Source organism: Phyllobates terribilis, unplaced genomic scaffold (assembly GCF_046119375.1).
Source record: "Phyllobates terribilis strain yellow unplaced genomic scaffold, ASM4611937v1 Scaffold_1__5_contigs__length_1240528914, whole genome shotgun sequence".
NCBI lineage: Eukaryota > Metazoa > Chordata > Amphibia > Anura > Dendrobatidae > Phyllobates > Phyllobates terribilis.
Genome location: NW_027362761.1, coordinates 382,030,526 through 382,044,818, shown reverse-complemented (window position 1 = coordinate 382,044,818; position 14,293 = coordinate 382,030,526). Strand labels below are relative to the sequence as shown.

General features: G+C 40.0%; 1 protein-coding gene across 4 annotated transcripts in view; it reads right to left on the bottom strand.

Annotated features, from left to right (window-relative positions):
* The window catches only part of OSBP2 (oxysterol binding protein 2), a 413,576-nt gene that overhangs the window by 178,625 nt on the left and 220,658 nt on the right, over positions 1-14,293 (bottom strand). For all 4 annotated transcript variants that reach the window (XM_073676416.1, XM_073676415.1, XM_073676418.1 and 1 more), the window contains one exon: positions 10,349-10,466. In XM_073676416.1, the coding sequence (XP_073532517.1) occupies positions 10,349-10,466 (118 nt within the window). The remainder of the gene's footprint in view (positions 1-10,348; positions 10,467-14,293) is intronic.

Sequence of the window (14,293 nt, the reverse complement as noted above, 5' to 3'; positions counted from 1 at the left end):
TAAAATGCCTGAAGTTAAAGATGACACATTTCCTTTGTATTTTTGGCAAAACTAAAAAAATATATTTTCATATTTTACTTTTTAAAAATTACAAAAAGAAAAATGGGTGGATGCAAAGGTTTAGGCACCCTGCATGGTTAGTACCTAGTAGCACCCCCTTTTGTAAGTATCACAGTTTGTAAATGCTTTTAATAGCCAGCCAAGAGTCTTTCAATTTTTGTCTGAAGGATTTTCATCCATTCTTCCTTGGAATATTCTTCCAGTTCTGTGAGATTCCTGGGTTGTCTTGTATGCAATGCTATTTTGAGGTCCAGACACAGATTTTCAATGATGTTCAGATCAGGGGACTGTTAGGGCCATTATAAAACCTTCAGCTTGTGCCTTTTGAGGTAGTCTATTGTGGATTTTGACATGTGTTTAGGATCATTATACATTTGTAGAAACCATCCTCTTTCAACTTCAGCTATTTTACAGATGATGTTATGTTTGCATCAAGAATTTTTCATTGAATCCATTCTTCACTCTACCTGTGAAACGTTTCCTGTGCCATTGGCTGCAACACAACCCCAAAGCATGATTGATCCACCAGCATGCTTAATAGTTGGACAGATGTTCTTTTCCTGAAATTCTGTGCTCTTTTTTCTCCAAACATACCTTTGATCATTGTGGCCAAAGAGCTCTATTTTAATCTTATTAGTCCACAGGACTTGTTTTCAAAGTGCATCAGGCTTGTTTAGATGTTTTTTTTACAGACTTCTGACGCTGAATTTTATGGTGAGGACGCAGGAGAGGTTTTTTTCTGATGACTCTTCTATGAAGGCCATATTTGTGCAGGTGTCTCTGAATAGTAGAACAATGTACCACAACTCCAGAGTCTGCTAAATCTTTCTGAAGTTCTTTTGCAGTCAAGTGGGGGTTATGATTTGCCTCTCTAGCAATCCTATGAGCAGCTGTCACTGAAATTTTGCTTGGTCTTCCAGACCTTCTTTTGACCTCCACTGTTCCTGTTAACTGCCATTTCTTAATTACATTTCGAACTGAGGAAAGGGCAACTTGAAAACGCTTTGCTATCTTCTTACAGCCTTCTCCTGCTTTGTGATCCTCCATCATTTTCAATTTCAGAGTGCTAGGCAGCTGCTTAGAAGAACCCATGGCTGCTCTTTTTTGGCACAAGGTTAGAGGAGGCTGGGTTTTTATAAAGTTGAGAAATTTGTATCACCTAGCCTTTTATAACGATGATAGTGAACAAGCCATAACTGGCTAATTAAGGTCTGAAACCTTGGTCAAAATTATCTGAGCACACAAATCTCCAAGGGTGCCCAAACTTTTGCAAAGTAATTTCTCCATCTCTTCCATTGCCAGCATCTGCAGGAATGACATCAGAGTGCAGTGCAATATTTCACACGCACCCAAAGACTTGTATGGGTGCGTGCGATCCAATTCTCGCAATCATTTGCAGCATGCTGCGATTGTTTTCGCATGTCGGATCGACATGAGAAAATAATCGCAGATGAGAGCTGCTCCATGGTTTAACATTGGGCCTATTGTTTCTTTTTCCTACCCCTCCTACCCATTCCCTTTTAAATAAAGTATTATCCAGCTTAAATTTTCTACCCTACCTATCCCTCCCTTTCTCTCCCTCAGGTTATTGTTACAATGTTTATTGTTATGTTGATCTGAAATATAATACCTGATATTGTTTGTTATTTTTGTAAATAGGTATAAAAATTAATGAAAATATTTAAAACAAAAAATTACAGTCTAGTCTAGAAACATCTGCCTGATCTGCAGCTTCATTACAAGACAAAAGATTTATCATTTACACGGGAAATATGAACAAGTCAGGTTTATCATAAGTAGCGCAGGTTGTTTGTAATCTTGGAAGATGGTCACTTAAAGGAGATCTGTCAGAAGGACCAACCCTCCTAATCCATCTATATAGGCATGCAGGTCATAGGAAGCTGACTAAAGTGTTATCATGATATCTGATATCCGATGTCTTATTCCTGAGAAATCCATGGTTTTCTTATATGTAAATGAGCTGTTAAAGACTATGTAACTAACACAGAACAGTAGAATTGAACTTTGGCTCATAACAAACATGTTAGCAGCTGCAGCTCTCACAGCTCTGCTGTATTGCCGCAATATTACAACCCTCATACAAAAATTGCCAGGTACATGCTAAAACGAAAGGGATGAATCGCTACACCAGATGGTTAACGTGACTTACCCCACACAGCACCAACTCCATAGAATACAGTAGAAAGAAAGGAGAAGACTGGAGAAATGTTGATTTCAAAAATGCAAAAAGTATTTTAATTTGAATCAGACACACTTATACACAATGGTAATATAAGACAGGCAAAAAGAAGTCTAATCAAAAGTCATAAGTGCCCAATTACAAATAATTAGCACATGCTGATATAAAAGGTAACAGTCCACCCTTTTAGTGGCCTGACCCTAATTATATTATAATTTGCCCAATGGCAGTAATCCTAAATGGATAAAACTCCCTTCTGATAGATGTCCATAAATATATATAATGTGCCAAGTGGCCAATAATCATAAATGGGTATTGTGTGCGAGGGGATGAAATGCCAGGGTCAGACAAGATTGATAGGGTGGATTCTTACCACAAGCGCAGACCAGGCTAGAAGGATGTGGATGGAAAGGAAGGAGCCCGACGTGCGTTTTGCGTTGTATTTGTTCTGCTTTATCAAGTGCCAGGTATGAAACATGTTAGCAGCTGCAGCTCTCACAGCTCTGCTGTATTGCCGTAATATTACAACCCTGTCTGCATATGAGATGTAAGCTGAGAGGAACCTGTAGATGTGTCAGTTATAATCACACACAGCTCTGCAGTGAGATCAGGAGAGCAGTGAGCGGCCATTACACATCACACTGGTAACTCCTCCTTTCATTTATAATAATCTAAGGAGGCAGATTCTCATGCAGATCTGTGTCCGGCCCATAGTCCTGAACAGCTCATTTACATATAAGAAAAACTTGGATTTCTCTGTAATAAAACATCAGATCGCAGATATAAAGGTTTCATTTTATTCAGCTTCCTATGACCTACATGTCCAAGTAGGCTTGATCCTACTGACAGATGCCCTTTAAAGGGAATCTGTAAGCAGGATTTCACACCCCAATATATTTAGATCACACATGTTAAACTCTGGCCCTCAGGGAAATTATATTTGGCCCGCGACGTCTGCACATCCCGGCATCACACTCTCAACTGTATCGGCATCCTGGATACCGATACAGTTGCAAGCAATGATGAAAGAGGGAGCTGTCTACTCCTTCCCCCATCATTCTCCCTTTGCATCTCAAGTCTCAGCCCAGCAGGAGGAATGACGTCACTATTTTGCGCCTGCTGTGCCAAGCAGTGCAGAGCTTCAGCACATGAGGATAGGTGGCTAATAAATATTTTTAATGTGGGCCCATTATCCTGTAAAGAGGACTATGTGGGTCCATTATACTGTATGGAGGACTAGGAGAGGTCCTTTATACTATATGGAGGACTATGTGGTTCCATTATACTGCATGTAGAGTGGAGATCACAGTTGGGGCATCATACTGTGTTGGGGTCACCATACTTTGCCGGGAGGGTTGAGGGGAGGTACAGTAGGGTCATCATACCGAGCGTGTGGAGGAATTCACTGTGGGGGTATCATACTGTGTTTGGGGGGCACTTGTTGGCATCATACTTCATTACCTGTATTATTTATTAATTCAAGGTTTTTTATCCTTTGTTATTACATATTTAAATTAGGCCATTGACCCATATGCTTTTTACTGCTCTTACATAACATTATATTATTCCAGTATGCCCCATTTGTGATTATGGGTTTATTTTATTCTGAGATCTATTAATTAAAATTGTTTGTCGGACAAACCCTTTAAGTTTGTTCCCTTAATAAAAGGTTCATCGTTATATTTGATGATATGAAAAAACTTCCTCAATTGTAGACATTTTTTTAAATAAATATCAAGGTTGGCCCGTGACTTTGTCTAAGTTCTTAATTTTGAACTTCTGAGTATTTGAGTTTGACATCCCTGATTTAGATGAACATGTCGCCCTTTCAGAGATTAGTCCAGCAATACCTTTACATGGCAAGTCCATTACACCGTTATTGAGAAATCAGAGTCTGAATTGTTATACAAATGAGGCTGTAGATCTGAAGCCTCTGTCACTCCAGCTCTATTACCTCCCCACCCAGTACAGTCTCCTCCAGCTTGACTGACAACCTTTATATTGCAAGGGTCTTCAGACAAAGGAGCCGTCAGTCAAGCAGGAGGAGGCAGCACTAGTCGGGGTATAGAGCTGGATTATCAAGGCTTCAGATCTACCATAGCCATTTACATGTCAATTCAAACTTTGATTTCTTCAGAATGGAGGAAAGGTCTGGCCATGTAAAATGCACTTCTCTTTGAAAGCGCTACAAGCACATATAAATAGTTTGGGTTGTGAAAGCCTGCTGACAGATTACTTTTAAAGCGATTCTCCTACTTGTAACATTTGAGATATGCTATAAATGTCCAATAGATGTACAAGGTATATATCTCTAGAATGGGGCCCATAGTGCAATTTTTTTTTGTTCAGAGAAATAAATAGGTGCAGTGGAAAATCAGCAGGTGACCCACATGTACACTACATAAGTAAATGTCTTTGAGATTTACACTTAAAGAGGTTGTCCACTACTTTTACACTGATGGCCTATACTTAGAATATGTCATCAATGTCTGATTGGTCGGGGTCCGACACAAGGCACCCCAGCCGATCAGTTGTTATCGATGTCGGCGGCGGCCACCGCCCGGAAGTACTTGCCTATAGTATTTCACCTAAATATGGCCAAAATATTGGTATACTGTAAGATTAATTGTACTAAATTACACAATGTAATAATGATATATTATGATAAATGAATGAAATAAGCTTTAGAGCATGTGGCACTGAAACAGAAAACACAATCTGCTCATAAATGTTCTCATGTGGTTAGATTACAGGCGGGTTGAGAACTTTCAGCCTCTGAGTCTTGGAGTTGTGAACATTGCCCATCCCTGGTTTATACATAGAAGTGAGGAATTCTGGGAGTGCGGCATATCAATGTCAGACATCTGCAGGCATCCAGACAGAAAGCCATCATGACAAGCGAGCAGACGCTGTCCAGAAATTCCCTGGCTGGATATTTTATCATATCTAAAAAATAGCTCTCCAGGCAATATTGTAGGAAAAAAACAGAAGAATCAGATCAAGGGAACAGTACAATGACAGCAGCGTCCTGTGACGTGCGAGTACAATCACATCACACATCTGACTTTTTCTTCTCTGCTCAACCACTAACAAATAATCTGGGATCAGCCATAAAGTAGTAATGAATTCCTTAAGGAGGACCTGTCACCAAGTCAATAGTGACCAGTCATTGCTTTTATTTTATTCCCACTGTTCCCCCAAGTAAGTTTTTTTTATATCTGCCATACGGTTCCAGAGATATGGGCCTTTTTATTCCGTGCTTATTTTTATGACCATTACCAGGGGGCAATGCTCGCAGAGTACTTCTGCAGAGCAGCCTAAAGACCTGTCCCCAGAGGATCCTGTAAGCCATGTCTCCTTGGTGAAGACCATAAAAATTAGCACTAAAATGGTTTATATCTCTGGAGTTGAATGGTAGATAAAAAAAAGCCAGACATACCTTGGGGAGCATCAAGAATAAGATAAGAGCAAAAACTGGCCAATATTGACCTGGTGGCAGGTCCTCTTTAAGTCTTGACCTGCATACAGTAGTGTTCAAAATAATAGCAGTGTGTTCAAAAACGTGAGTTAGGCTATGTGCCCACGATGCAGAAATGCTTCGGATTTTTCCTGAGCGTTTCTGCATCTCCCTGGCAGAAAAAATGCATGCGGATTGTACATGTGGATTGTACATGAGTTTTTCCCGCCAGGTAGAAGCGTTTGTCACGCGTTTTGCACATGCGATTTCACATGCGGGTTGTCAAGCGCTTTCCAAGCGATTTTAGCATCACTTGGAAAATGCTTGACAACTTGGTCACACTATATAAACCCATGCAACCGGCACGTATTTTATGTAGTGTGACCAAGTTAGTTAAAAAAAAAGAATAACAATGGTAAAAAATTAAAAAAAACATTGTACTCATCTTCTGATGGTCCCCGGTCTCCTTCTCCGGTTTCCCTGGTGGTGTAAAAGGACCCTCCATGACGTCATTTAGTCATGTGACAGGTTACGCGACCGCCGACGTCAGCGGGCGCGTGACCTGTCACATCACTGAATGAAGTCATGGAGGGTCCTTTTACACCATTGCGAGCCATCGGGGAGCCTGGACGCACTGTACAGGAGACCGGGGGCCATCAAAAGGTTAGTATAATGTTTTTTTTATTTTAAATTCTTTTTTTTTTTTTACAGGTACTATGGTACCCAGGTCTGGATGAGAGTCTCCTCTTCTCCAGACCCGGGTACCATCCGCACATTGAATCGCTTAATATCCGCATGTGCACATGTAGTCATGCGGATATTAAGCGATTCAATGCAAGTCAATGGCAGTAAAAACGCCGCACTTACGCAAAATAATTGGTAGTGCTGCGTATTTTTCCGCAATGATAATCCGCAGCGGAAATTTCCGCAGCATGTGCACAGCACAAGCGGATTATTATTGGGGAACATGGCAGGCCTTCTACCATGCGTTTTTTAAGCATTTCTGCGGCGGAATTGCAGTTGCGGAAACCCTTAAAAAACGCATAGTGGACACACAGCCTTAAAGCGCACCTGTCAGCAGGATTGTGCTCAGTAAACTACATACGCATTAAAGCTAAATCAGCCCAGTTTCAAAGGAAGATATAAACACAATCATTAAAATTAAATAATTTTTATTTCCAATTAATTTAAAAAAAATTTTTGTAAAATACAGGTACTTTCAAAATCAAGAAGTCAGATCTCAATCACAAGCTTATATTATTGTGGTAGGCTTTCTCCTTATATATTAGCAATATTGAAATACTCAAATATCCAGTTCTATTGCACCCATTTCCTAATGATAAAGTGCTGAAAACAAGAGATAGATAGATATATATATATATATATAGACCAAAAGTTTGGACACACCTTCTCATTTAAAGATTTTTCTGTATTTTCATGACTTTGAAAATTGTACATTCACATTGAAGGCATCAAAACTATGAATTAACACATGTGGAATTATATACTTAACAAAAAAGTGTGAAACAACTAAAAATATGTCTTATATTCTAGGTTCTTCAAAGTAGCCACCTTTTGCTTTGATGACTGCTTTGCACACTCTTGATGAGCTTCAAGAGGTAGTCACCAGAAATGGTCTTCCAACAATCTTGAAGGAGTTCCCAGAGATGCTTAGTACTTGTTGGCCCTTTTGCCTTCCAGCTCACCCCAAACCATCTCGATTGGGTTCAGGTCTGGTGACTGTGGAGGCCAGGTCATCTGGCGTAGCACCCCATCACTCTCCTTCTTGGTCAAATAGCCCTTACACAGCCTAGAGGTGTGTTTAGGGTCAATGTCCTGTTGAAAAATAAAATGATGGTCCAACTAAACGCAAACCGGGTGGAATAGCATGCCGCTGCAAGATGCTGTGGTAGCCATGCTGGTTCACTATGCCTTCAATTTTAAATAAATCCCCAACAGTGTCACCAGCAAAGCACCCCCACACCATCACACCTCCTCCTCCATGCTTCATGGTGGGAACCAGGCATGTAGAGTCCATCCGTTCACCTTTTCTGCGTCACACAAAGACACGGCGGTTGGAACCAAAGATCTCAAATTTGGACTCATCAGACCATAGCACAGATTTCCACTGGTCTAATGTCCATTCCTTGTGTTCTTTAGCCCAAACAAGTCTCTTCTGCTTGTTGCCTGTCCCTAGTGGTTTCCTAGCAGCTATTTTACTATGAAGGCCTGCTGCACAAAGTCTCCTCTTAACAGTTGTTGTAGAGATGTGTCTGCTGCTAAAACTGTGTGTGGCATTGACCTTGGCTCTAATCTGAGCGGCTGTTAACCTGCGATTTCTGAGGCTGGTGACTCGGATAAACGTATCCTCAGAAGCAGAGGTGACTCTTGTTCTTCCTTTCCTGGGGCAGTCCTCATGTGAGCCAGTTTCTTTGTAGTGCTTGATGGTTTTTGCAACTGCACTTGGGGACACATTCAAGGTTTGCCCAATTTTTCAGACTGACTGACCTTCATTTCTTAAAGTAATGATGACCACTCCTTTTTCTTTACTTAGCTGCTTTTTTCTTGCCATAATACAAATTCTAACAGTCTATTCAGTAGGAGTATCAGCTGTGCATCCACCTGACTTCTGCACAACACAACTGATGGTCCCAACCCCATTTATAAGGCAAGAAATCCCACTTATTAAACCTGACAGGGCACACCTGTGAAGTGGAAACCATTTCCGGTGACTACCTCTTGAAGCTCATCAAGAGAATGCCAAGAGTGTGCAAAGCAGGCATCAAAGCAAAAGGTGTCTACTTTGAAGAACCTAGAATATAAGACATATTTTCAGTTGTTTCACACTTTTTTGTTAAGTATATAATTCCACATGTGTTAATTCATAGTTTTGATGCCTTCAGTGTGAATGTACAATTTTCATAGTCATGAAAATACAGAAAAATCTTTAAATGAGAAGGTGTGTCCAAACTTTTGGTCTGTACTGTATATGAGACAGCATCTGCAAGGAGTTTGTATGTTCTCCCCGTGTTTGCGTGGGTTTCCTCCGGGTTCTCCGGTTTCCTCCCACACTCCAAAGACATACTGATAGGGAATCTAGATTGTGAGCCCCAATGGTGACAGGGATGATATTGTCTGTAAAGCGTTGTGGAATTAGTGGTGCTATATAAGTGAGTAAAACAAATCAATAACATATATAATTTTTAACTACTTTACAGAAAATAACAAAATATAAACATTGGGCTGTCGTAAAAAATAGCAGTGTCTGCATTTGTTTTTACAAACTCACAATATGTACTCTTTTCTTTGAGTATTTAGCATTCCTGTGAATCACTAACCTAATATTTAGTTGTATACCCACAGTTTTTTAGAACTGATTCACATCTATGTTGCATAGAGTCAACCAACTTCTGGGACCTGTCAACTGTTATTCCAGCTCAGGATGCTTTGATTAAATCTCACAATTTTTTGGTATTTGTTGGCTTTACCTCAGAAACTGCATTTCTGATGTCACCCCACAAGTGTTCTATCGGATTAAGGTCTGGGGATTGAGCTGGCCACTCCATAACCTCAATTTTGTTGGACTGGAACCAAGATTTTGCTCGTTTACTGGAATGTTTAGGGTCGTTGTCTTGTTGAAACACTCATTTCAAGGGCAGATCCTCTTCACCATAAGGCAACATGACCTCTTCAAGTATTTTAATATATGCAAACTGGTCCATGATCCCTGGTATGCGGCAAATAGGTCCAGCACAATAGTAAGAGAAACATGCCCATATCATGATGCTTGCACCACCATGCTTCACTGTCTTCAGAGTGTACTGTTGTTTGAATGCAGAGTTTGGGGGTCGTCTGACGAACTGTCAGAGGCCCATGGACCCAAAAAGAACAATTTTACTTTTATCAGTCCACAAAATGTTTCTCCATTTCTCTTTAGGCCAGTTGATGTGTTCTTTGACAAATTGTATCCCCTTCAGTACATGTCTTTTTTTTTTTAACAGTGGGACTTTGCGGAGACTTCTTCCTAAGAGATTAGCTTCACACAGGCGTCTTCAAACTGTCACAGTACTCACAGGTAACTTGAGACTGTCTTTGATCATTCTGGAGCAGATCATTGGCTGAGCCTTTGCCATTCTGGCAATACTATGATCCATTCGAATGGTAGTCTTCCGTTTTCTTCCACGTCTCTCTGCTTTTGCTTTCCATTTTAAAGCATTGGAAATCATTTTAGCTAAACAGCCTATCATTGTCTGCACTTCTTTATGCGTTTTACCCTCTTCAATCAACTTTTTAATCAAAGTACGCTGTTCTTTTGAACAATGTCTCGAACGACCCATATTTCTCAGGCTTTCAAGAAGAAATGCATGTACAACATGTGCTGGCTTCACCCTTAAATAAGGGCCACCTGATTCACACCTGTTTCTTCACAGAATGATTGACCTCACTAATTGAACTCCACACTGCTATTATTTTGAACACACCCCCTTTCAATTAATTATTCAAATACACAGACTCAAAAACATGCAGATGATGAATGCTGAGTCTGTTGATTTTCTTAGAATCTACTGCACCATGTTCTGAAATGTGGCCATGAACCATTGGCTGCTTTACAAGAGAAGTATTAAGGTTACCTGTGCTGTTTGGGGTCAGTTGTTACTGTGATAAAGGCTGGTGCGTCCTCCATGGCATCAAAATACTCTGTCTCCTCATCTTCATCACTGGCCTCCCCTTTTACAGCTTGGACACTCCCTGAAAAAGTGAAGAAAATTATGGAATATGGAATACTGGTAATATCTCACAGCATCTGTGGGAATATTTTTTTTACAAATGTTAGTGAATGGAAACATTTTTATTCTAAAGGCTTCTAACCATACAGACATTACTCTTTTCACAGCTGAGATTTTCATACAATTGTATCCATTCTCAGCAATACCATAAAAATAATTCTCATGGAATAAACCTGTGGGATATTCTTATGTATGAAATAGTTTACAATCCTATCCAGCCATTTCTAAATCAGCTTAAAGAACCCCTCCTATGAATATTGTTCTTCATTGAATCTGTCTATACAGTGGGGAAAATAAGTATTTGATACACTGCCGATTTTGCAAGTTTTTCCCCCTATAAAGAATGGAGAGGTCTGAAATTTTTATCGTAGGTACACTTCAACTGTGAGAGACAGAATCTCAAAACAAAATCCAGAAAATCACATTGTATGATTTTTACATTATTAATTTGCATTTTACTGCATGAAATAAGTATTTGATACAATAGAAAACAGAACTTAATATTTGGTACAGAAACCTTTGTTTGCAATTACAGAGGTCAGACGTTTCCTGTAGCTCTTGAACAAGTTTGCACACACTGCAGCAGGGATTTTGACCCACTCCTCCATACAGATCTTTCAGGTTTCCAGGCTGTCACTGGGCAACATTGAGTTTCAGCTACCTCCAAAGATTTTCTATTGGGTTTAGGTCTGGAGACTGGCTAGGCTACTCCAGGACTTTGAAATGCTTCTTACAGAGCCACTCCTTAGTTGCGATGGTTGTGTGTATTTTGTTTGGATATTGTTATGCTGGAAGACCCAGCCATGACCCATCTTCAATGCTCTTACTGGGGGAAGGAGGTGGTTGGCCAAAATCTTGCGATACATGACCCCATCCATCCTCCCTTCAATATAGCGCAGTCGTCCTGTCCATTTTGCAGAAAAGCACAACCAAAGTATAATGTTACCCCCACCATGCTTCACGGTTGGGACGGCGTTCTTGGGGTTGTACTCATGCTTTTTCTTCCTCCTAACAAGGCGAGTGGAGTTGTTACCAAAAAGTTCTATTTTGGTCTCATCTGACCACATGACCTTCTCCCATGCCTCCTCTGGATCATCCAGATGGTCATAGACGAACATCAAAAGGGCCTGGACATGTGCTGGTGTTAGCAGAGGGACCTTGCGTGCCCTGCAGGATTTTAATCCATGACGGAGTAGTGTGTTACTAAAGGTAATGCTTGAGACTGTGGTCCCAGCTCTCTTCAGATAATTGACCAGGTCCTCCCGTGTAGTTCTGGGCTGATTTCTGACCTTTCTCAGAATTATCTTTACCCCAAGAGGCGAGATCTTGCATGGAACCTCAGACTGAGGAAGATTGACAGTCTTCTTGTGTTTCTTCCATTTTCGAATAATTGTGCCAACAGTTGTTGCCTTCTCACCAAGCTGCTTGCCTATTGTCCTGTTGCCCATCACAGCCTTGTGCAGGTGTAAAATTTTGTCCCTGGTGTCCTTAAATAGTTCTTTGGTCTTGGCCATGGTGGAGAGGTTGGAGTGTGATTGATTGTGTGGACAGGTGTCTTTTATACAGGTTACGAGTTCAAGCAGATGCAATTAATACAGGTAATGAGTGCAGAGTAGGAGGGGTTCTTAAAGAAAAACTAACAGGTCTGTGAGAGCCAGAATTCTTGCTGGTTGGTAGGTGATCAAATACTTATTTCATGCAATAAAATGCAATTTAATTTCATACAATGTAATTTTCTGGATTTTTTTCTAGATTCTGTCTCTCACACAGTTGAAGTGTACCTACGATAAAAATTACAGATCTCTCCATTCTTTGTAGGTGGGAAAACTTGCAAAATCAGCAGTGTGTCAAATACTTATTTTCCCCACTGTATGTGCATGTAATGTAGTATGAGTGTATTAATATACTCACCTATCGCTGCTGTCTCCAGTGTCAAGCACTGTTCTTCTCCTCAGTGACGCCACTGCTCTGCAGACTCTCCGACTGACTCTCTGGTCACAGTACATGACCTGGAAGTGGCTTTTACAGTGTAAGTCTATGGAGCTTCAGATCAAGACTTCATTGGCTAACATTGTAAAAGGGACTTCCGGCTCCCGCACAAAGCGAACCAGTTAGTCGCAATTCCGGTGACGTCACTGAAAAGAGGAGAAGAACGATGCTGGATCCCAGAGAGAGCAGCGGTAGGTGAGAATATTAATACACTCACACCATTCACATATACAGACAATTAATGAAAAAAAAATATTAATGAGGATGCTTCTTTAAAGGACACAGATACATTTGGAACAAAAATTTTACTTAAATGAGTGTATTTTTAGGGGGAAAAAAACACTTTTGTAATTGGGTTTAATTTAAAATTTTGCACCGTTTGCATTTTATAGCTTCTTTCTTACACTGTATATGGCCCGCTGCACAACGAGTTAACTGAGAATTCATCAGTGATCTGTTCTGATGGCAGAGTTTAGGCTACATTCACACATCTTCAATGGAAGTCTTCAAACAGAGGCTGGACAGCCATCTCTCTGAGATGGGTTAGTGAATCCTGCATTGAGCCGGGGGTTGAAGGCGATGACCCTGGAGGTCCCAACTCTAACAGTCTATGATTCTATGATCTGTGAGAAACGGGCAGATATTTTTTTCTCAGGTGTCATCCTAGTTGCTTCAGTTTTTTTTAGTTTTTTTTTCTGAAGCAGGTAAATTGTCTTATTTTTTATCCATTGACTTTTAGCAATAAATCAATTAAAAAATGAATGGAATGGAACTCTAATGAAACTCTGAAGAACAAAGTCTGTCTTCCTAATTCCATCCGTGTCTCACAGATCCCCATAGACTTTATTGGCACAATGGATGAGAATAGGACATGTTCAGAGTCTCATGGACTGGAGAAACATCCATTTTTAAAACTCATGTGTATATGGATCAACGATACGCTATCGGTCAGTAATGTCCGAAAAACACAAACAAAAAAACAGACAGCAGTAGGACTTGTGATACTGATATGTACATGTAGCCTTATCATCCTGCTGAGTTTCTCTCTGTTGATTTATGAACACATAATTCAGATCAACTTTCATGTGGGCATAGACTAGCTGAGCAAAACTCAGAAGAAAGAAGAGTCAAACTCACTGAGAGATTATCAGTTAACTCATTTTGCAGGCAGCATAAACAGTACAACACAGACTATAGAATTACAATTTTTGCACAGGTAGCAAAAACCTGCTGACAGATTCCCTTTAAGTAAAAAAAAAAAATCTACGTAAGGTGTCTATATGCTTTAGGAAGTTGGATGACAATCAGTATAACTGAACTTGTAATTTAGCTTTCCTGAAGTCCTGAAATGCAAAGGTGTCTGTTATACAGCAAGACAGGGAAGGCTGACTGTCGCCCATTGTGTGAGCACAAGTGGAAATCCTATTAAGTGAGTCTAGCTTTCACAAACTCAAGTAGCACTGTTATAAAAACCAGCAATCTCCGATGCTAAAGTACTTCACACTAGAGAAAAATAGATTATTTTAGGGTAAAAGACTCACATAAAACACATTCTCCTGCATTATTTAAGTGACACTATGTTTTTTTTATTCTACAGCAAGTTCTAACATAAAAACCCTATTACATTCTATCTAAATATCCCCTATTCAGCATTTGTACACTCACAATATGCTAACTCAGATACATAAACTGTATATTATATCCATATTATTCTACTTTGGGCCAACGTCATCAGGCGGTCAATGAATTCCATATAGATTTATAGTGTTAATAGGGTCACAGACTAAACAGATACAATTT